At 40.4% G+C, this 23328-nt stretch overlaps 1 protein-coding gene across 2 annotated transcripts in view; it reads left to right on the top strand.

Annotated features, from left to right (window-relative positions):
- The window catches only part of AK5 (adenylate kinase 5), a 272886-nt gene that overhangs the window by 142354 nt on the left and 107204 nt on the right, over nucleotides 1-23328 (top strand). For both annotated transcript variants that reach the window (XM_069595098.1, XM_069595099.1), the window contains exon 8: nucleotides 5567-5643. In XM_069595098.1, coding sequence (XP_069451199.1) covers nucleotides 5567-5643 — 77 coding nt within the window. The remainder of the gene's footprint in view (nucleotides 1-5566; nucleotides 5644-23328) is intronic.

A 23328-nucleotide genomic window follows, 5' to 3' on the forward strand; every position in this document is an offset into this window, starting at 1 on the left:
AGGGCCACCCAAACGGACGAGTCATGGTGGAGAGTTCTGACAAAATGTGGTCCACTGGAGAACGGAATGGCAAACCACTTCAGTATTCTTGACTTGAGAACCCCATGAACAGTATGAAAAGGCAACAAGGTAGGACACTGAAAGATGAACTCCCCAGGTCAGTAGGTGCCCAATATGCTACTAGAGATCAGTGGAGAAATAACTCCAGAAAGAAGGAAGAGATGGAGCCAAAGCAAAAACAACACCCAGTTGTGGGTGTGACTGCTGATGGATGTAAAGTCCAGTGCTGTTAAGAGCAATATTGCATAGGAACCTGGAGTGTTAGGTCCATGAATCAAGGCAAATTGGAGATGGCAAACAGGAGGTGGTCAAACAGGAGACGGCGAGAGTGAACAGTGACATTTTAGTGAATCAGCAAACTAAAATGGGCTGGAATGGGTGAATTTAACTCAGATGACCATTGTATCTACTACTGTCGCAAGAATCCCTTAGAAGAAATGGAGTAACCATCATAGTCAACAAAAGAGTCCAAAATGCAGTACTTGGATGCAATCTCAAAAACCACAGAATGATCTCTGTTCATTTCCAAGGCAAACCATTCATTATCACAGTAATCCAAGTCTATGCCCCGACTAGTAATGCTGAAGAAGCTGAAGTTGAATGGTTCTGTGAAGACCTACACGAACTTCTAGAATTAACACCCCATAAAGATGTCCTTTTCATTATAGGGGACTGGAATGCAAAAGTAGGAAGTCAAGAAATAACTGGAGTAACAGGAAAATTTGGCCTTGGAGCAGAAAATGAAGCACAGCAAAGGCTAATAGAGTTTTGCCAAGAGATGCACTCATCAGAGCAGACACCCTCTTCCAACAACAGAAGACTCTACACAAGGACATCACCAGATGGTCAATACTGAAATCAGATTGATTATATTCTTTGCAGCCAAAGATGAAGAAGCTCAATTCAGTCAGCAAAAACAAGACTGGGAGCTGACTGTGGCTCAGATCATGAACTCCTTATTGCCAAATTCAGACTTAAATTGGGGAAAACCACTAGACCATTCAGGTATGACCTAAATAAAATCCCTTACGATTATACAGTGGAAGTGACAAATAGATTCAAGGGATTAGGTCTGATAGACAGACTATTGTTACCATTAAAGAATGGACCAGTGTTTCTGGATCCTTCTCTCTTTCCAGAGAAATCAGAAGCCTGCACCAGTAGGTAAAATCTCCGAGCTGGTAAACATCAGGGACTCAGTCAATTAAAGAAACCATGCCCATGGGTTCTGCTCTGTGACTCATCAGCCCCCAGGTCTTATGCCTTGGCGCTTTCCTTCTCTTTGAATCCTCTCTCTACATAATCTCAGCCACTCCACAGCTCCCATATCACTTCCAATGATGAAGTGTGAATGACTTTCAATTCCTTTAAATTTTTTAAGTAAAAAATTGTATGTATATATATATACATGCTGATTTGATTCATGAAATGATTACTACAGTCCAACTAGTTAGCATACCTCATCTTTTCATTGTTGTTGCTCAGTCATGTCTGACTCTTTGCAACTCCATGGACTGCAGCATGTCAGGCTTTCCTGTCCTTCACTGTCTTCCAGAGTTTGCTCTAACTCATGTCCCTTGAATAGGTATGCCATCCAACCATCTCATTGTTTGTCTCCCCCTTCTCCTCCTGCCTTCAATCTTTCCCAGCATCAGGATCTTTCCCAGTGAGCCAGTTCTTCCCATCAGGTGGTCAAAGTATTGGAGCTTCAGCTTCAGCATCAGTCCTTCCAATGAATATTCAGGGTTGATTTCCTTTAGGATTGACTGCTATGATCTCTTTGCTGTTCAAGGGAGCCTCAAGAATCTTCATTACCAAAATTCGAAAGTGTCAATTCTTTGGCTTTCAGAGACGTGTTAGAAGAACTTTTATCTACAGATTCCCATCACTGCCCAGGAATCCCAGTCTTGCAGGAGGTTCCCTCTATTTGGTACTCAAACTGAGAGGAGGGTCGTCCCAAAACTTCAGACTGAAGATCCACTAAGAGGGAAAACATCTTTACCGTTGTCCCAGAACACAGTATGTCTAGCCTTCCAGTACCTCTGAAGCCAATGTATCATCTTCCCAATTAAATTTAAGGGGACAACATTTCCGAAGACCATTCTACATCTAAAACCAGTGATAGTGAGTGATCCTGGGGGGTTCTATTTCAGCTCATACCTTTGTCTGTTATCTATGGAAAGGATATTTTTAAATCTGAAAAGAAACTGAGAAATTCGAATTAAGGGGGAAAGAAAGCCATACTATCACTTTTATAAAATGTCCTGGTTTTGCTGTCTTTTTTGAGTATTAAGATCATTGTAGTTGTTTTATGTGTTAAATTGTCCAGTGAAAGATGCAAAATATGTGCATATGGTTATACTTACCTCCCTATTTTGTATGTCAAGCCTTAAACTATTATTAAAGGTACCATTTTCAGCAAACCAAGCAACCAGTAGTAAAAGAAAATGAAAGCTATTCAATCATTATCTGAGCAGATAATGACATCCTTTGTCTATTGCCTTCTATGATCTATCAGTACTGTTTCCAAGAGCAATGACACGTCAAGAAATTTCATCCCTTGATGACACAATAGCATTTCTGTTAAAAACATTTTATTAGGAAAACCAATCTTTTCTTCCTTATGAGTGGGAGTTGTTTATTTTTTAAACAAAGACCTCTTCATTCTCCCATCAATGAGGCTAGTTTTCTAATAACCTTGTTCCATTTTCAAATAGTAATGTGTGACATCTCTGTTGAATGGGTTGTTTAAGACCCTTCATGTTGTAGTTTATTAAAAGAACTAAAAGAACAGTTTCTAATTAAATAAGTGGGACACAGGAACTGAAGCAGCTATATATTCAGTGAGCCTCTGTGTTCAGGTCATGTTGCTCATTTCAAAGGAACCACTTTAAAGTCTAAGGGAGGGTATCATCTGAGTACCTATCGCCACTTCCACTAGTCAGTGGTGAATCATATCCATGTTGTGGAAGTAACAAAAGCTAATTAAAGTTGGCATTGCCTTTAACAAAGCTTTCAGTAGCAGCCACCTTGACTTTCATGGGCTGGAGAGACACCCCTTTATTCCACTTTCCATTCGTCCATTTCTGCAGCCACTCAGTGACCCATCTCATCATCAATCATTCACTGTTCTATTTTCTCAGTAGAAGAGACAGCACACTCCTCCAGGTCCTCCGCTGTAGAGCACTTTAATAGAAGATCATGTATACAAAACCTTTTGGATTGTGTCTGCTTACAACTTGGAGTCAGTAGCCTGTGTTAGAAATGGGAGCTGTGACTTGTCTTCGATCTCATTCACTTTCGGCATGACCTTGGCCAAGCTATATAACTTCTCCACAGCTCATTTTCCTCTTTTCTAAAGTGATAGAGTAGGATTCTGTGAAATATTAAATTCCAAAATGTTTATGATCCTATCAGAGAGAAGTATACATTTTACTCCTAAGCTCTTTACCGCTTCCCAACACTTAAGTGCAAACTGGTCTTCCAGCTGGACCCTGAGACATCAAGTAGTTTGGCCCTAAGATACACCTTACAAAACTTTTATTTAAAAAATACTTAAAGAACAAAGATAGGAAAATTACATCTTCTACTTAAAAATTATGTATACAATTAAAGGTTCCGTATCACCCCTAGAGGCACTTTTAACACTCGTGTTGCCAAGGGTATCACCAAGAACTGAGGAGTACATGTTTATTCAACCATATGTGGCAGCTCTACAGTTCCCTTTCCAAAATGATTTGATGGGTCAACCTTCTTCATTTTGAAAATCTTTATTGTACTTAATTTTTTTTAATTACAACACAATAAACTATGGTGTTCCTGTTTCGTACTTAGTTGGTTTGATGATAGGCTAATACTCAGTCAGTTTTGTGAACAGCAGAGGTAATGATGAGAAGAGAAGAAGAAATGAGGAAAGACTTTGTGGGGACATACTTTGGTTCTTTTTCTAAAAGAAAATACGGAAGTTGCATACCTGGGAGAGGTCTATATCTGAGAAGTGTGTGAGATACTTGACATTTTTTTTTAAGAAATTCATCTTCATTTAACATTACTCATTGCATGTTCTGAACAAGAGTTATTTTGCAAGGGCAAGTTTATAGTGAAGCAGAGTGGTTGCTTTCTTCACAGGTGCATAGCATTTCATGGGCAGTACTGAAGAATTCTGTCTTTCTGGCTAGTTAGGTAATATAGATTGTCCAGCAGGAAAGGCTTGTTAGATGAGGATGATAACTCAAGTGTGCTTCAGGAGCCCCATTATGAAAATTACTGGTCTAAGTGTAAGCCTTGGTAATTAATGGATAAGTAATTCAGTGTAACCTGTAATACCTAGGGGTAGAAACTCTGTATTAACAGGTTAAGTTAACCTGATTTTTCCCACTTTTAGGAACTAACGTGATCCAAAGGCTATAAGAAAAGCTCATCAGGTTCTCACGAAGTGAGCAGACTCAGCCCTTCTTTTTCTGGAACCCTTTGCTCTCCTCCCACTGCAGTTTGCTCCTATTCCTTCCTCCTCAGTCACGGCTGCTGCTGCTGCCGCTGCTGCTGCTCAGTCGCTTCAGTCGTGTCCGACTCTGTGCGACCCCATAGACGGCAGCCCACCAGGCTCCCTGGTGTTGCACACCCCTAAGCCGCTTCTCCTCCTGGACAACCCTTATTCACCCTCATAGTTTGGACTCACAGACTAGTTCCTTGTGAAGAATCCTACCTCCATCACCTCCTCCACTACAAGTCAGAATTAGTAGCTTTTTCCTTTTGGTTTCTGAACCTTGCTGTTGTCAAGTTAATCTCCTCCGCAGGATTATTGTCTTCTTAAGGGTAGAGTGTCTAGATATCTGTGTTATCAAACCAAACTGGGGTCCGCTCCCCCAAATGCGGTAAAGCCAGTCTACTGACACTGGTCTGTGGTGAAGGAAAGTGCCATGTTTCTTGCAAGGTGATACACAAGGAGTTCAGGACAGGCAGTGCTCAAAAAGCCAAACTCCTCTATGGGTTTCAGCCAAGCAATTTTAAAGTCCAGATGAGGGAGGGTCATCCCAGCGTATGTGATCAACTCATCCCCAGTTCTCTGGTTGGTTGATGGTAAGGTAACTGGGTGATGTTACAGGGGTTAATGTTATTAATCCTTAGGCAACAGTAGGTCTGGGGGCTACATGCTCACAATCCTCAAGTAGTTAATTTCTTCCATTTGGTGGTGATTTTAGCATCTGTAAAATGACTCAGGAAATGTGAATCAGATACTATTACTTAGGTACTTCAGAGAGAAACCAGAGCAGAGAAGATGGAGGAAGGGTCTGTCTTGGGAAGGCCCTGCAGGATCCTGCCCAGTTACAGCTGCATTTTCCATCTGCAGACCAGACAGTGCCTGGCAGATGGGAAGAGTTAAAAATATTGGATAATTGAATATAATCACAAGGACAATATGGAAACCTCGTGGGAGACAGTTTACTTTAGAAACATGCACAGACAACCTCCATCCATCAGGTAACATTTGTTTTCCTAATCTTAGGTTCAAGCGACCTTGATCCTTCGATGATGTTGGACACTGGAGAGATCATTGATACAGGATCTGATTATGAAGATCAGGTAATTAAAATCTAAAAATATTTGTCTATTTAAATGTTTTTAATTTTGGTCTTTATAAGTGTTTCACGAAAATTAGAATTACAAATCATTCTGTGAAATGATTACAGATAACTAATCATCTGTTCCATGATAAATCATACAGCTTTTATTCATTAACTTTGGCCCTCTAACCCTCCTTTATCCACAGACTCAAAGTGGCAATTAATTAAGGGAAGATCTGTGGTCAAAAGTTATATGAGCTAGAAGTAAGGCTACATGAGGTTCTCTTGCCCAAGAATTTATCTGTGTCTCATTCTTCCCAATTATAAGCCCAGTATTTACTAACCACTGCTTACAGATTCAGGGCCCTGCTTTCTTTTTCTAACCTTTAAAAGGGACTGCTGACTAAGGACAACACAGCCAAGAAGTCACATATATTTTCTATTTGGATAAGAAATTTATCTGGGTCATTTTTTCTCAGCAGAAGAACTCTTCTTCCTGCCCTGTTTTAATGAACCAAAATAGTTGGCAAATGATCTGACTCTCTAATTAGGCCTTATTTTTCAAAAAGTACCTTGTCTGAAACTTCATCCACCTCTCATCAATGCTCTTCTGCAGCGGCTGAAAGCCAAGTGGGCATGTTCTCCTGGACTTTCCCCCCATTTTCAACTAATACATGTCACAAATTAAGGAAATAGACCTGACCAGTGTCCAAATGTAATAGCTGTTTCTCTGTTTCACATATGTATTCAGAAATTATTTTCACAGGCATTAAGTTTCTTCCCTTACATCACAAAGCAAGGAGAAGATATTGACAAGTATTTAAAATATCTTTTAGCGTTTATTAAGCACTTCATACATACTAAACATTGGGCTAGGTTCCTTAACTTGATTATCTCACTAATTCTCCACAACATCTCTAGGAAACAGGAATTATTATCTTTATTTCATAGATAAGAGAATTAAGACTCCAAGAGTAATTTGGATGTGGTTACACAAATAGTTTCTCAGTGGAGCTTGTGAGCTCAGGGCAGTTTCCCTAAACCTGCACTCTGCCACCCACCATCCTCAGTCTCCAAAGACAGGCCATTCAGTGATGAATTTTTGGAGCCTTTTCAGTTGCTGACTCTTAAGACCTCAGCAGAGGCAAATGCCAAACAACCACTATAAAAAGTGAGCTCACCATCTAAAATTATAGACTGCACCAAGAAATGAACCATAGCATGAAATCCAGCTGATTAAACAAATGAAGAGTTCACACCCCAAGGACTAGACAGAACAGAAAAATCTGAAAGAAATCTTAATCAAGGAATATTTAAAATATCCAAAGAGATAAAGGGAAGATTAGAAGTCTTGAAACAAATATGGGAAAGAATGGAAAGCAAGAGGCAAAAAGGAATAGTGAGGAAGAAATAGAAATTCTAGGCACAAAAAAATATTGTCATTGCAATAGAAATCGTGTCTAGTAGACTAGACACAGCTAAAAGGAGACAATGCTAAAGCTGAGAAAATTTCCTTAGAATAAAACAGAGAGCTAAAAGAGAGTTCTTCTTGTCAAAGAAAGAACTTGGGAGACACTGAGGATGGAATGGTTAGGTCAACATGTCCTAAAAGGAGTTCCAGAAGGAGGATTGAGTGGAGGGAACAGAGCTTCGTGTTAACAGATAATGGTTGAGAATTTCACAGAGATGAGTAAAGACAAGTCCCCAGAATGAAGGAGCACATTGTGTCCTGAACAGGAAAAAAAAAAAAACGCTCACCTATTCTTCTTTCATTTAGCAAATATTAATAGAGCACCTACTATGTGTCAGGTACTACTTCAGAATATCTAATTGTATAAAACAGACAAGGAGTGTCCATCGAGGTGGGGAAGATAGTATACAAGAAACATGTTAGTAAATGAGTAAATATCCTAGATTGATATGTGCTATGAGAAGGGGGAAAAAAAAAAAGAACAAGGTAGGAAGGTTAGGAATGCTGGAATAGGGACAGATTATAGTATTAACTAGGAGAGTCAATATTAACTAGGATGGTCTCATTAAAGAGGTGAGATTTGAGCAAAAACTTGGCATAAAATGTAAAACATAGAGAACACAAAATACTAAAGACAAAAATAAACTATTAAAAGTGAAAAGGTATTACCTAATAGTTTGGTGGGGAAGGGCAACAGATTCAATAAGTCGGGTGCTTGCCTTTTCTGAGTACCTCCAATAAGTCAGATGCTGTGTTTTATGGTTTACATACATCATTGCTAATCTTTCCAATAACTGAAGAAGGAAGCTGTGTTAAACTAAAACTCAGAGAGCTTAAATGACTTCCCAAGACCACACAGCTAACAAGTAGTAGAGTCAGGAATCAAACTATGATCAGTCTGGCACCAAAAGCTAGTTTATGCTTTCACATTTCAAATAAAGCCATTATCAAGGTCACTGACAATCTATTGCCAATTCCACTTAATGCTTTTTCATCATCTTTCTTGACCTTTGCTCCCTTTGATCCACTCCTGTGACAGTAATGCAAAAGCAGCCACAACTCTACTTAAAAGTGTGGCTGTGTTCCAGTAAAACTTTATTTATAGTCACCGAAATTTGAATTCCACATATTTTCTTGTGATTTGACTATTGGAAAATGTAAAGCCCATTCTTAACGAAGACGCTGTTTACAGTCAGCAGAGTGGATTTGGCCTGTGGCCATTTGTTGCATTGGAGGAGGAAATGGCAGCCCACTCCAGTATTCTTGCCTGGAGAATCCCGAGGACAGAGGAGCTTGATGGGCTGCTGTCCATAGGGTCACACAGAGTTGGTCACGACTTAAGCGACTTAGCATGCATGCATGCATTAGAGAAGGAAATGGCAACCCACTCCAGTATTCTTGCCTGGAGAATCCCAGGGACGGGGAAGCTTGATGGGCTGCTGTCTATGGGGTCACACAGAGTCTGACACTACTGAAGCGACTTAGCAGCAGCAGCGTAGGTTGCTGACCATGGCTGTAAACCATCTCCACCTCTTGACACTGTCCTATTGGTTTCTAACATTTCTATAGTATTTAATACTGTTCTAAATGCTTCACATTTATTACATTTTATCCCAAGACAGTTACATGAGATTGATATCATTATCCCAATTTCACTGATAAGGAAACTGTAAAGGAATTCAGAAGTTTACTTAAAGTCACACACCTGGCAAGAGGTAAAAACAGAATTCCAACACAGCCGTCCGACTGCAGAGCTGGAATCAGGGAAGATAGATGAGGCTCTGCTTTAGTAACAAATAAAACTCAGGGGACTTCGCTGGCAATCCAGTGGCTGAGACTCCATGCTTCCACAGCAAGGGGCATGGGCTCAGCCTCCGGTCAGGGAACTAAGATTCAGCATGCCATAAATTTCTTTTTAAAAATTTTTTAAAAAGGAAAGAATAGCAAACTAATGGAGCTTATATTTTAAAAACAAAAACAAAAACCATCAAAATTTGAGTCTTTTCCTTCCAGAGAGACATCCAAAGGGGCCATGGATAAGAAGGGGAAAAGTATGGGGCTGGGGGAGTGGCGGAAACTTGCTCTTAACTGCATATTTCTTCCTCCCACGATCATGAGACATCCCCTGTCACTGACTCTGCCTGTGTCTAAGGAGGCTGAAAAATGGAGCTTACTTAAGTGTTTAGTGAGCGCCAAGCCAGCCTGGACTGCAAAGCTCTTGCCCCCACTGTTCTCTCTCTCACACTCCTCTCACTTCTTGGTCCACTCTTTCTTGGTTTTCTTGTGAACTCTCCTCTGTTGGTGCATTACTTCAATATGAGCATCCCCGGCATCCTGGCAAAGGGAACCTTCGCTCCTCACTGCACACGTTATCCTTTGAGAAGCTCGACCACAGGCATGAGTTCAGCTTCATTCAGAGTCCCCTGGTGAGCTTCCAATGCCTATGTCTGCCTGCTAAACAGCACTGGTTGGATTTCCAACGTGCATCTCAAACTCAGAACGTCCAAAACTGAACTCACTGTCTTCCCCCACAAAATCTGTTCTTCCTTCTGTTTCCCCTATTTCTGTGAATGATACCACCATCCTCCCAGCTGCCCAAGCCAGAGACAAGGGTGTCTTCCTAGTCTCCTTCCTTTCTCTCCCTCCCTACAGCAGGGTGATCAGAAAGCTGGTCAGCAGGTCCATTTTCCTGTGCAGGCGTCACTCCTTCCCTCTCCAGTTCCACCGCTGCTGCCCTGGTTTACACCCTCACCCTTCTTCCCCAGGACCGCGGAGAGTGTCCAAACCAGTCTCCCTTCCCCAGGCTCCTCGCCCACGAAGATCATCTTGCTTAAAAGCCAAGTCAGTCAGCATATCCCACTGCTTAAAACTCTTCATGGCTCTTCATTGATGTCAGAATTAAATCAGAACGCTTATCAGTAGACATGGGAACTTTCAAATTAGCCCTTACATCACCTCCTTCCCCAAACTCATCCCTTGCCAATCACCAAAACACACGGCATGTGCCAGCCACACCAAGTCATTTGCAGTTCCCCTAAGTGGGGGTTGCACTTTGTGAAGTCTCTTTCCTCTATGTGGAAGCTTCTGCAGCCCCATCACCCCTGTGCCGGATAACCTCCACTCATGGTCCATCAGGACCACACTCCTCCTCGAGGAAGCCCTTCTCGCCCCATGTCAGGCTCACCTTCTTGGGGGGCCCACGAGCCCCTGCATTCTAATATCCTCTTGCATTGTGTTCTGCTCTCCTGTTACTCAGCCAACACACAATATGTGCTCAAAAAATGCCCATTTTTTGAAAAGTCAAAAAAATGATTTCTAGTTTTTCTACTTCAAGTGTTGAAAGGAAAAAAAAAAGCCTAGGCTTTAGTATCCTGTAAAATTATCCTTCAAAAATGAAAGAGAAATAAAAACTCTCAGATGGAAATTGAGGCAATTTGTTACCAGTAGACCTGCCTTGCAAGAAATGCTAAAAGAAGTTCTTTAGAGAGAATGAAAATTATATAGGTCAGAAATTCAGATCTACATAAAGAAAAGAAAAGTATCAGAGAATGGATAAGTGAAAGTAAAATAAAAACTTATTTTTCTTATTCTTAATTGATCTAACAGATAATGACAAGTTAAAAACAATAATAGCCACAACATATTTTATTATGTATGTTTACATATTAGTGAAATGAATGACAACAAAGGATGGAAGGGAGGAATAAGGAATATTTTGTTATTATAAGGTACTTGTACTGTCTGCTTATTTGAAAGTGGATTTGGATTAGTTTAAATGCGTATTGCAATTTCTAGAGCAACCACTTTTTAGGGAGAGGGTGGGATGATTTTGGACAATGGCATTTAAACATGTATACTATCATGTAAGAAATGAGTCGCCAGTCTAGGTTCGATACAGGATACAGGACGCTTGGGGCTGGTGCACTGGGATGACCCACAGAGATGATATGGGGAGGGTGGTGGGAGAGGGGTTCAGGATTGGGAACTCATGTACACCTGTGGCAGATTTATGTCAATGTATGGCAAAACCAATACAGTATTGTAAAGTGAAAAAAATAATAAATTTAAAAATTAACACTTATATCCTGTATTTAAAATAGATAGCCAATGGGAATTTGCGTATGGCTCAGGAAACTCAAACAGGGGCTTTGTATCAACCTAGAGGGGTGGGATGGGGCTGGAGATGGGAGGGAGATTCAAAAAGGAGGGGATATATGTATACCTATAGTTGGTTCATGTTGAGGTTTGACAGAAAACAACAAAATTTTGTAAAGCAATTATCCTTCAATTAAAAAAATAAATTAAAAAAAGAAACATAATTGATATGCTAAGGAAGGAGTGAAAATGGAATCATATAAAATGCTTAACTAAAGATACAAAGGCAGAAAAAGTTTGGAGATTAAAAGAAGCAGCAAAGAACATGGGCGATATATAGAAAATAGTAACAAATGCTAGATGAATCCAGTTAAATCAGCAGACACTTTAAATATCAGTGATCTAAATACTCCAATTAAAAGACAGATTTTCAAAACCAATCAAAAAAAGACCAGCCACATGCTGTCTTCATTATTATTCAGTCACTAAGTCATGTCTGACTCTACTACATCCCCACAGACTGTAGCCTGCCAGGTTCCTCTGTCCATGGCATTTTCCAGGCTAGCATACTGGAGTGGGTTGCCATTTCCTTCTCCAGGGAATATTCCCAACCAAAGGATCAAATCCGCATCTCCTATATTGCAGGCAGATTTTAAATTTACCGCTGAGCCACAGGGAAGCCCACATGCTATCTGCAAGAAACTTTTCTTAAATATAAGGATACATATAGATTAACAAAAAGGAATAGAGAAAGATGTATCTTTTAGCACTAAATAAAAGAAAGCAAAAATAGCTATATTAATTTCAGACAGGGCAAATTTCAAAGCAAGAAAACTTATCAGGCATAAAGAAGAGTGGTACCTGATGATAATGGGGTCAATACTCCAAGAAGACATAACCAATTTATAGTGTATATGCTGCTAACAACAGAGTGTTTCTAGACTCATCATTTGCCCAAGCCTTTGGTCCCATTCTTTCCATCTGCCCTAGAACTTTGCTCCATTAACTGGTACTGCTTCATCTTTCTAAAAGCTCTCATCTTCAGAGTATCTTTCTTCTCTATCTACCAACCCACCCACCATCCCCACTTGGAAGGAAGAAGGCCATTAACATTGCCAAATGTCATAGAAAGGCCACACTGGATACTGTCTTTCCTCTACCCTTTCCTTCAGCACTAAATTTGGCTAAAGAGAAGTCAGCTCCCCTGCTTCTATGCCTTCACCCCTCATTCTGTCCTATAAACCAGCTTCTGCCTATTTGTTCCCCTAAGAGAGCTTTAGAAGTCATCTCATTACTGCCAAGTCAGGAGAATATTTCCTAGTTCCTACAATGTCTGGGGCTCAAGACACCAGCTTGCATTTCTTTCTCAAAACACTTGGGTGTCTTGGTTTATGCCACCTCTGTGGCCATTATTTCTCTACCTCCTTCTCCCAGCATGGTTTTCCTTACTCTGCCCTCCCTTTAAAATAGTGTGTTCACCCAGTTCCTTTTTTCGTTGTTTGTTTAATGCCAGCTTTCAAGGAAGGAAGAATATGTTTAACACTGTTACATACTCATTCTGTTTAAAAACCATCCAGATGACTTAAAGGCTGTGTCAGGAGTGGGAGGATCCCTCTTCTCACACCACACAACTGCTTCAGCTAAGCCCATGACTTCACCTTTTTAAATTATTCATTCAACTCATATAGAGAATATTTGATGTGCCAGACTCTTATGTGAGTTACTGAAAATATACAGTGAGCAAAAGAAGATACCGTTCCTACTCTCATTGCTCTTACAGGTAGAAATAGATAATAGAATAATCACATAAATAGAAAATTAAAACTGTGCTGTTTGGGAGAAGAAGTACATAGTGCCATGTGTGTGCTCAAGTGGGATTTACCCCAGGGATGCAAGAATTTTTCAGTATCCACAAACCAATCAGTGTGATACACCACATCAACAAATTGAAGAATAAAAATTATATGATCATCTCAACAGATGCAGGAAAAGCTTTTGACAAAATTCAACAGACATTTATGATTAAAAAAAAAAACAACTCTTCAGAAAGTGGGCACAGAGGGAACCTATTTCAACATAATAAAGGCCATATATAACAAACCTACAGTTAATATCCTACTGAACTATGAAAAGCTGAAAACATTTCCTCTAAGACCCAGAACAGGACAAGAATGTCCACTCTTACCAGTTTTATTCAATATAGTTTTGGAAGTCCTAAACATGGCAATCAGAGACGAAAAAAGAAGTAAATGGAATCCAAACTGAAAAAGAAATAAAACCGTTATTGTTTGCAGATGACATGATACTATACATAGAATATCCTAAAGATGCTACCAGAACTGCTACTAGAGCTCATCAATGAATTTGCTCAAGTTGCAGAATACAAAACTAATACAAAGAAATCTTTTGCATTTCTATACACTAACAATGAAAGATCAGAAAGAGTAATTAAGGAAACAATCCCATTTACCATCTCATCAAAAAGAATAAAATACCTAAGAAAAAAACTACCTAAGGAGGCAAAAGACATATGCTCAGAAAACTATAAGATACTGATGAAAGAAATAAAAGATGACACAAACAGATGGAGAGATATATTATGTTCTTGGTTGGAAGAATCAATGTCAAAATGATTATACTACACAAGGCAATCTACAGATTCAGTGCAATCCCTATCAAATTACCAGTGGCATTTTTCACAGAACTAGAACTTAAAAATCTTAAAATTGTATGGAGACACAAATTGACCCAAAAAAACCAAGGCAATCTTGAGAAAGAAAAACTGAGCTGGAAGAATCAACTCCCTGACTTTGGACTATACTACAAATCTACAGTCATCAAAAGACTATAGTACTGGCACAAAAACAGGAATATAGACCAATAGAACAGGATAAAAAGCCCAGAAATAACCCCCACACACCTATGGTCAATTAATGTCTGACATAGAAAGCAAGACCATGCAATGGAGAAAAGACAGTCTCTACAATAAATTGTACTAGGAAAACTGGAAGGCTATTTGTTAAAAAAAAAAAAAAATCGAGCATTTTTTAATACCATACACAGAAACAAACTCAAAATGGATTAAAGATCTAAATGTAAGACCAGAGACTATAAAACTCTTAGAGAGAAACATAAGCAGAACACTCTTTGACATAAATCACAGCAATATCTCTTTCAATTTGTCTCCTACTGACAAAGTTTCATATAGTCAAAGCTGTGGTTTTTCCAGTGGCCATGTATGGATGTGAGAGTTGGACCATAAAGAAGGCTGAGCACCAAAGATTGATGCTTTTTAACTGTGGTGTTGGAGAAGACTCTTGGGAGTCCCTTGGACTGCAAGGAGATTGAACCAGTCAATCCTAAAGGAAATCAATCTGGAATATTCATTGGAGGAACTCATGCTGAGGCTGAAGCTCCAATACTTTGGGCACCTGATGCAAAGGGCCGACTCATTCGAAAAGACCCCGATGCTGGGAATGATTGAAAGCAGGATGGGAAGGGGATGACAGAGGAAAAGATGTTTGGATGACATCACCAATTCAATGGACATGAGTTTGAGCAAGCTCTTGGAGATGGTGAAGGACAGGGAAGCCTGGCATGCTGCAGTCCATGGGGTTGAAAAGAGTCAGACACGACTGAGGGGCTGAACAACAAAAAGTAATGGAAATAAAAACAAACTAAAAAAATGGAGCCTAATTAAACTCAAAAATTTTTGCATAGCAAAAGAAACCATTAAAAAAATAAAAAAATAAAACGAGAAGACAACCCACAGAATGGGAGGAAATATTTGCAAATGATGTAAGCAACAAGGGGTTAATCTCCAAAATTTACAAATAACTCATGTGGCTCAATATCAAAAACACAAACAACCCATTCAAAAAATAGACAAAAGATCTAGACATTTTTCCAAAGGAGGCTGGCCAAGAGGCACATGAAATGATTCTCAACATCACTAGTTATTAGAGAAATGCAAGTCAAAACTATGAGATACCATCTCACACAAATCAGAATGGCCATCATCAAAAATTCTACAAACAATAAATGCTGGAGAAGGTGTGGAGAAAAGGGAACCCTTCTATACTGTTGGTGGGAATGTAAATTGGTACAGCCACTATGGAGAACAATACAGAGATTCCTTAAGAACTAAAAACAGAGCTCCTTATGATCCAGCCATCCCACTCCTAGACATTTATCTGGGGTAAAACACCATCCATAAGAATACATGCACCCCAATGTTCATTGCAGCTCTGTTTACAATATCCAAGACATAGAAGCAACTTAAATGTTCATTGACAGATGAATGGATAAAGAAGTCATGGTACATATATACAATGAGTATTACTCAGCCATAAAAAAGAATGAAGTAATGCCATTTTCAGAAACATGAATGGACCTGGCGATTATCATACTAAGTGAAGTGAGTCAGAGAAAGACAAATATCATATGATATCACTTATATGCTGAATCTTAAAAAAAAAATGATACATTTGAAATTATTTACCAAACAGAAACAGACTCACACATTTAGAGAATAAACTTGGGGGAAGGGTTGGGGGAGGGGTGGATTGGGAATTTAGGATTGACATGTACAAACTACATTTAAAATAGATAACCAAGGACTTCCCTGGTGACACAATGGATAGGAATCCACCTGCCAATGCAGGCGATATGGGATCAATCCCTGCTCTGGGGAAATTCCACATGCCGCACAGCGTGCACCACAACCACTTCAACTATGCTGCAGAGCCTGTGATGAAGCCCACATGCTTAGAGCTCGTGCTGTGCAACAAGAGAAGCCAGGACAATGAGAAGGCCACGCATCGCAACAGAGAGTAGACCTGCTTACTGCAACTAGAGAAAGCCTGTATGCAACAACGAAGACCCAGTGTAACTAACTAACTAAATAAATAAATAAATAATTTTAAATAATTGAATAGATAACCAGCAAGGGCCCTACTGTGTAACACAGGAAACTCTGCTCAATGCTCTGTAACAACCTAAATGGGAAAAGAATTTGAAAAAGAATAGATACATGTATATGTATAACTGAATCACTTTGCTGTACCCCTGAAACAAATACAACATTGGTAATCAACTATACTTCAATATAAAATAAACAAAATATTAAGTACATGGTATAGCATGTAGATATGGTCAGTGAGGTGAGGAGAAGCTTTTCTAAGGCAAGCAATGCTTGAGTTAAGATCTGAAAGGTGAGCTAAGAGGTCCCAGGTATGTGTGAGAAAGGGAAAGAACTGGAAAGTTTGAGGGGTACAGGGATGTTCAGAAAGAGGAATAGCCTGTATAAGCAGAAAGAAGCATGGCATCTGGAAGGCCAGTGTGACTAGACTGTAGAGTAAAGGGGAAGTGGGTGTGAGATGAGCCTGGAGAGGGGGGCTTTGTAGAGCAGATGCTGTGCTGCGCTAAGTCGTTTCAGTCATGTCCAACTCTTTGCAATCCCGTGGACCACAGCCCACCAGCCTCCCCTACCTATGGAATTATCCAGGCAAGAGCACTGGAGTGGGTTGCCATTTCCTTCTCCAGGGGACTGAACTGACCCAGTAATTGAACCTACATCTCTTACGTCTCCTGCACTGGCAGCGGATTCTTTACCACTAGAGCAAGTAGGTGTTTTGATTTTATCCTAAGAGCAATGAGAAGCACTAAAGAATTGTTTTGTTTTGTTTGAGGTAGAGAAGGGTATGTTAACATTTTATTTGTGTTTTTAAAAAAAAGATTGTTCTCACTGCAATGTGAATAACACTTTGGAGGAAGGCAAGAATGGCTCTAGGAAGTCTAAGGGAACTCTCAGTGATCCAGACAAGAGACCATGAATGGTACCTTACAGTGGAGTCCTGGAGGAGGTGGGCAGAGAGTAATGAATCTGGGAGGTACTTGTCAGGTAAAATCAACAGGACTTCAGGTTGGGATGGAAATGAGAGCCAAAGGGGAATGAGCTGTTGAAGATGATGCCTGTGTTTTTAACTTGTACAGCTGGCTGGTGACTTTCACTGAGAAAAAACACTAAGAAAACACCAGTTCTATAAGGAAAGAGCATGAGTGTAATTTTAGTTAGATATGCTAAGTTTAAGTGCTTTGATGTACCCAAGGAGAGAATTCTAGTGAAGAATTAAAAACACAGGTCTGGTGCTTAGAGGAAAAATCTGGGCTGGGCATATAAATTTGTGAGCTTCCGAATATAGGTAGAGCTTGAAACTAAGTGGAGATGAGATACTTAGAGAAAAAGATCAAAACCGAGAAGAGAAGAGGATCTAAAGCTGAGCAATGAGTAAATTGAAAGGCTGGGTAGGGGAGGTGAAGTGAAACTCATTCAGTTGTGTCAGATTCTCTGAGACCCCAAAGACTGTAGCCTGCCAGGCTCCTCTGTCCATGGGATTCTCCAGGGAGGGCAAGAAGAGGCAGCAAAAAAGATGTGAAAGAAGTTGTTAGTGAGACAGGAGCAAAATCAGCAGAATGTGGTACTCTAAAAGCCAAAGGGAACAGTATTTCAAAGAGCAGAGAGTGTTAAGTGTTGATTTGAAGATTAAGAAAAGGGAGGATGGAAAATGTCCATTGTATATAGAAACCTGGAAGACATTGTTGGCCTTCCAAAGAGCTACTGGGGATGCGGTCTTGTTTGTTTGTAATAGAAGACACTTCAACGTGTTTAAAAACTCGTAGAACAGATCCACTCATTCATGAGCTGGAGGATAGACAAGAGAGGGGGAGCCTCCTCTGAAAGCAGGCGGAACTAAAACACAGGGTTTTGTTTTGTTGTTGTTTTCCTTGTTTCTTTTTTTTTTTTTTTACTTTACAATATTGTATTGGTTTGAACAGATGGAGTGGGACTTGCCTGGTGGTCCAGTGGTTAAGACTCTGCACTCTCACTGCAGGTGGACCAGGTCAGTTCCTGGTGGGGGTACCAAATCCCACATGCTGCAGCTGAGAGTTCGAGTGCTGCAATGAAGTGCAACCATAAATAAATACGTAAAAAATAAAATTTACAAAGAAAAAAAAAGCACAGGTGGAGAGACTGGGGTTAGAAGAGGGACCACATGCATGGATATCGATCAGATAGGAGTATGGGTTTGAATGTTTAATGGTAGGACATTGATGAGGCAAAACCATCTATTAAGAGTCCAAGATTTGAAGTTGAGGACTGAAATATTGTGTAATCCCTCAAAGCATGAACTAAGGAAACCTAACAGGATTGGACTCATATAGCGACTGAGAGCCCATTTGACATTAGTGCCTGGAACTTTGTTTTGACCAAGTGATCCTCTTAACTTTTTCCATTTGTTTAGCAAATGTTACTTGGGTGTCCCAGAGGTGCCAGGCACTCTTTTTTGCACTAAAGATACAGAGGAAACTGTGGAACTCCCACGAGGCACAGGAATTGTCCATAGTTCACTTCATGCAATAATAGAGTTTTACCAAATTTATTGACACTAACAGATCAGAGCATTAGCAGCGTAAAAGATGGTGGACCAAGAATAGAAAGGGAAGTGGACAGATGACAGGGGGCAAAGCCCAGAGGAACTGGAAGTACATTTGTCTTCTTTAAAAATATAACTCTATGTCACAAATTCAAACCAGCTCTCTGTTAAAAAGAATAGTTGATCCTAGCAATCCTACAAGGATCATTTCAAATCTTCTTCTTCTTCCTTCTCTAATAATTAGAGTAAACATTCATTTCTTGCCTATCCCACTGAACACCCAAAGCACTTGAGGTTTACGCCCTGTCTGAGCACTTGATGCGTAACTTTGTATTCCACCATGCGCTCACTCACACTGCTCCCTGCGTGTCTCCTACATGCATCCATCATGAGAAAGAGCATGACTGTGGAGCCAGACAGACTCAGTTCAAACTTAGCTCAAACTTAGTTCAAACTCAGGAGCATACCTATGGGTTTCAGGTTACTTAACCACTTCAAGCCTGAGTTTCTCCATCTATAAAAATGGGCATAATACCCCGAGGTTATTTGGATTAAAAGAGATGATCTGTGTAAAAGCACCTGACACAGTAGGCCTTTTTCTCGTCTTCTTTCCTTCTTTAGAGTGGGTCCCTGTCTTGTACTTCTTTTGTGTCTACTGTACCGTGGCAGGGACAGTGTCAAGATCAAAATAGACTCATGGACTAAAATCCCAGTGCCACATTCCCTGGTCAGAACAAATAGCAGACTTCAATGTGTGTGTCAATTTCAAAAAGAACGTCCATAGTTATCTTCAGCTTCTAGATTAAGAAATATTATACTAAGTCAAAACCTGTGTTAGGTTGCATGGGTAAAACTGTTTTAAAGTAGCGCCCTTCCTACGGATGAAGCTCCTTCCAAAGCAGATACAGAGACACAGATGTAAAGGACAATCATGTGGACCCAGGGGGAAAAGGGAGAGTGGGGTGAGTTGGGAGATCGGGACTGACATGAACACACTACTGTGTGCTGTTGTGCTCGATCACTTCAGTTGGGTAGCCCTCCAGGCTCCTCTGTCCATGCGATTCTCCAGGCAAGAATACTGGAGTGGGTTGCCATGCCCTCCTCCAGGCCATCTTTCCCACCCAGAAAGTGAACCCGCATCTCTTATGCCTCCTGCGTTTCAGGCGGGTTCTTTACCACTAGCTCTACCTGGGAAGCTTGAAAACCTACTGTATAGCACAGGGAACTCTACTCAGTGCTTGGTGGTGACTAAATGAGAAGGAAATCAAAAAAAAGAGGGAATATAAGTGTACATACAGCTGATTCACTCTGCTGTTCAGCAGAAATGAACACAACATTGTAAGGCAACTATACTCCAATAAGAAAATTTTCAAATAAAATAATGCCTTTTCCAAAGCAGTTTATTTCAGCAGCACAGCACTGGTCATAATTTGATGCTTTATCAAGTTGTAACTGCCACCCTGAGCCCTGTTCTCATGGGTAAGTCAGGTTTTTGTAGCAAGTCCTACAAGAACTGATTGACGCTGGGAATCTGGAATGGCAAGTTTTACCTCTCAGCTCTGCAGCAAGCACCTGTACTTGACAATGAATACTATTGGTGGCCTATCGGAAGGATGAAAGCAGGCATTTTGGAGAGGGAAAAGGAACAAGGTCATAAAGATGTGTCTAGCTTTCCCCATGGAGAAGGAAATGGCAACCCACTCCAGTATTCTTGCCTGGAGAATCCCAGGGACAGAGGAGCCTGGTAGGCTGCTGTCTATGGGGTCGCACAGAGTCAGACACATCTGAAGTGACTTAGCAGCAGCAGCAACAGCAGCTTTCCCCAATTACCAAAACAAAAATATCTGCATCAGGTTTAGGCAGCCAGCCCTTCCTGACTGTCTCCATGGACCACGGACAGTTTGCAGCTAATTGATTCTGTAAGAAGAAAGGCAAGTCCCGTTTTCAAATCCCTTTAATTGTATAAGGATGCATTTTCACTATTCTACACTGCAAAGTCAGGGATGTCCTTGATATTTTTGGTATAGATATTAAACACTAAACGGCAGCATTCTGTCACTTAGGTTACCAATTCTGAAACAGGAGTTCAATATATTTCCACACTCTGAGACATAAAAGTGAATGCCTCATCACAGGACTGAAGGAGAAATCTCTGCAGAAGGAAATAAGAATTGATAGAATCCCTTATTTTAAAGCAACAGGATATATTCCAGGGGTAAAAACATATGAAAGATTGATCAGTAGAGACTATTTTTCCCTTTTCAAAAGCCCTATTATTCTTATTAGACAGGTTTTTATAATTAATTTCATGGGCTCCTGAGACATCTTATTAACCAAAATAACCTTGAATGCCCTGTCATTCTGAAGGCGAATAAAAATATTTGTGATAGCATAATAGTGCCTCTGCATGATAAAGGAAAGAAAATAGAACTCATGTGTGACTCGTCATCTGATGTGCCTTGGAGCCTTAAATGACAGGAAATTGTCATTAATGGGAAACCAAATACCCTGGGAATATAAGGTGTTTACAGAAGCAAGGCTGGGAACAGTGCCCAACCCCTGAAAACCCAACCTAAGAGCAAACACAGGCCTACACAGACTTAAAGATCAGTGGCAGGAAAGGAGTGTGATGAGGTGATGAGGTTGCCCTTTGCTCCTTGGAGCTGGTTGCCAAGGAAGAGTTACCATTGTCCCCCTACTGATGAATTATCTTTTTCTGAGGGTTTTGGGAATTTTTGTGTTAAATCCATTGTTTTGTTGGGAATGGTGATTGTGGCTAAGTAAGTAAAGGCCCCAAGCTTTGAGTCCCGGATGGGTTTGAGTTCTGGTTCTACCAGTGAGTGGCTTTGTGATACTGACACGTCCAGTTACTTCTCTGAGCCTCAGTTGCCAAATGTATAGAATGAAGAAAATAATGTGAAGATTAAAGAACTAATTTATGTCAAGCCATTCTACCAGATATAAAAGGGCTGAACCTGTAGTTATGCAAACATAAAGCCTTAACATGATGATTATTTACTGTAAGTTTCTCATATCCTCTTTTGAATGTAGATAGAAAATACTATATAGAACAACAGCTTTACTATTCAGGAGTTTGGAAGGACCCTTCCCTTCAAAAATACATGAAATAATAGCACAGATAGGAAAAGAATAATAAAATAGTAAAAACTGACTTGGGATTCCAGTGCCATCCTGAAAGCTTTCAGCAGACTTGCCTTCCGTTTGCCAGCTCTATTCCTGTTTCTGACGTAGCACTGGTCACATGTGTTATGGCCACTTGTGTACATGTCTTTCTCCCCGGTAGATGATACCTAGGCACCTGGACAATGTCCACTTCACTATAATTCTTCAATCCTTGCATGATGCTTGACAAAGCTCATGCATGTGTGCATGCATGCTGTCACTTCAGTCATGCCGGCTCTTTTTGACCCTATAGACTACAGGCTCCTCTGTCCATGGACCTCTCTAGGCAAGAATACTAGAGTGGGCTGCCATGCCCTCCTCCAGGGGATCTTCTGATCAAGGGATCAAATACATGTCTCCTGCATTGGCAGGCAGGTTCTTTACCACTAGCACCACCTGGGAAGCCCTGCTTGACAAAGTATAGGAGGGCAATTCAGAAATATTTTCTCCACGAACAAAATAAAGAAAAATCTCAAAGGGAAATATAATGAAGAAGTCTGTCATTCTATAAACTATAAACAGAGAACAGGGATTTTAAAAAATTACATGTAATAATATAAACAGAGAACAGGGATTTTTAAAAATTACATGCAATGATGAAATTCTTTAAATTTATATGTTTTCAAGGAAGGTAGCCAGGATGCTGAGGTATCTAAAAACTATCAGATGAGAAGTGGTGGGAGGATCTAGAAATATCTAAGTGGAGAAGCACATTTTCCTGAGAGCATGGCCTGTCCACTCCATGGTGGGTGGGGTTTGTGGTCTGGTTCACAGCTATTTCCAATGCCTTGCACAGCACCTGACTCATGCTCAATGAACAACTGTTTGGTGAAGAAATCCTGTCATCTATAAGGGACTGTATCATTTTAGAAGAGGGAATTAGACTTCTGTATTATCTATTGGAGAAGGCAATGGCAAAGAATCGTATCCTAGAGAAACAGGTTGCCAAGATGGAATTTAGATCTTTGTAGGAAAGAGTTTTCTAGCCATGGTTATCCACATGGATACCTCACTGATGATATTCAAACAAACTCTAGGTAGCCATTCTTCAGAGGTGCTAAAAAAAAAAAGTGATTTTTGTACTGGGTAGAAAAATGATATGCCTCCTAAGGTTTTTCCAGTAGTCATGTATGGATGTGAGAGTTGGACTATAAAGAAAGCTGAGTGCCAAAGAATTGATGCTTTTGAACTGTGGTGTTGGAGAAGTCTCTTAAGAGTCCCTTGGACTGCAAAGAGATCCAACCAATCCATCCTAAAGGAGATCAGTCCTGGGTGTTCATTGGAAGGACTGATGTTGAAGCTGAAAGTCCAATACTTTGGCCACTTGATGCAAAGAGCTGACTCATTGGAAAAGACCCTGATGCTGGGAAAGATCGAAGGCGGGAGGAGAAGGTGATGACAGAGGATGAGATGGTTGGATGGCATCATCGACTCAATGGAGATGAGTTTGGGTAAACTCCAGGAGTTGGTGATGGACAGGGAGGCCTGGCGTGCTCCATGGGGTCACAAAGAGTCGGAC

This window comes from Ovis canadensis, chromosome 1 (genome assembly GCF_042477335.2).
Source record: "Ovis canadensis isolate MfBH-ARS-UI-01 breed Bighorn chromosome 1, ARS-UI_OviCan_v2, whole genome shotgun sequence".
Lineage (NCBI taxonomy): Eukaryota > Metazoa > Chordata > Mammalia > Artiodactyla > Bovidae > Ovis > Ovis canadensis.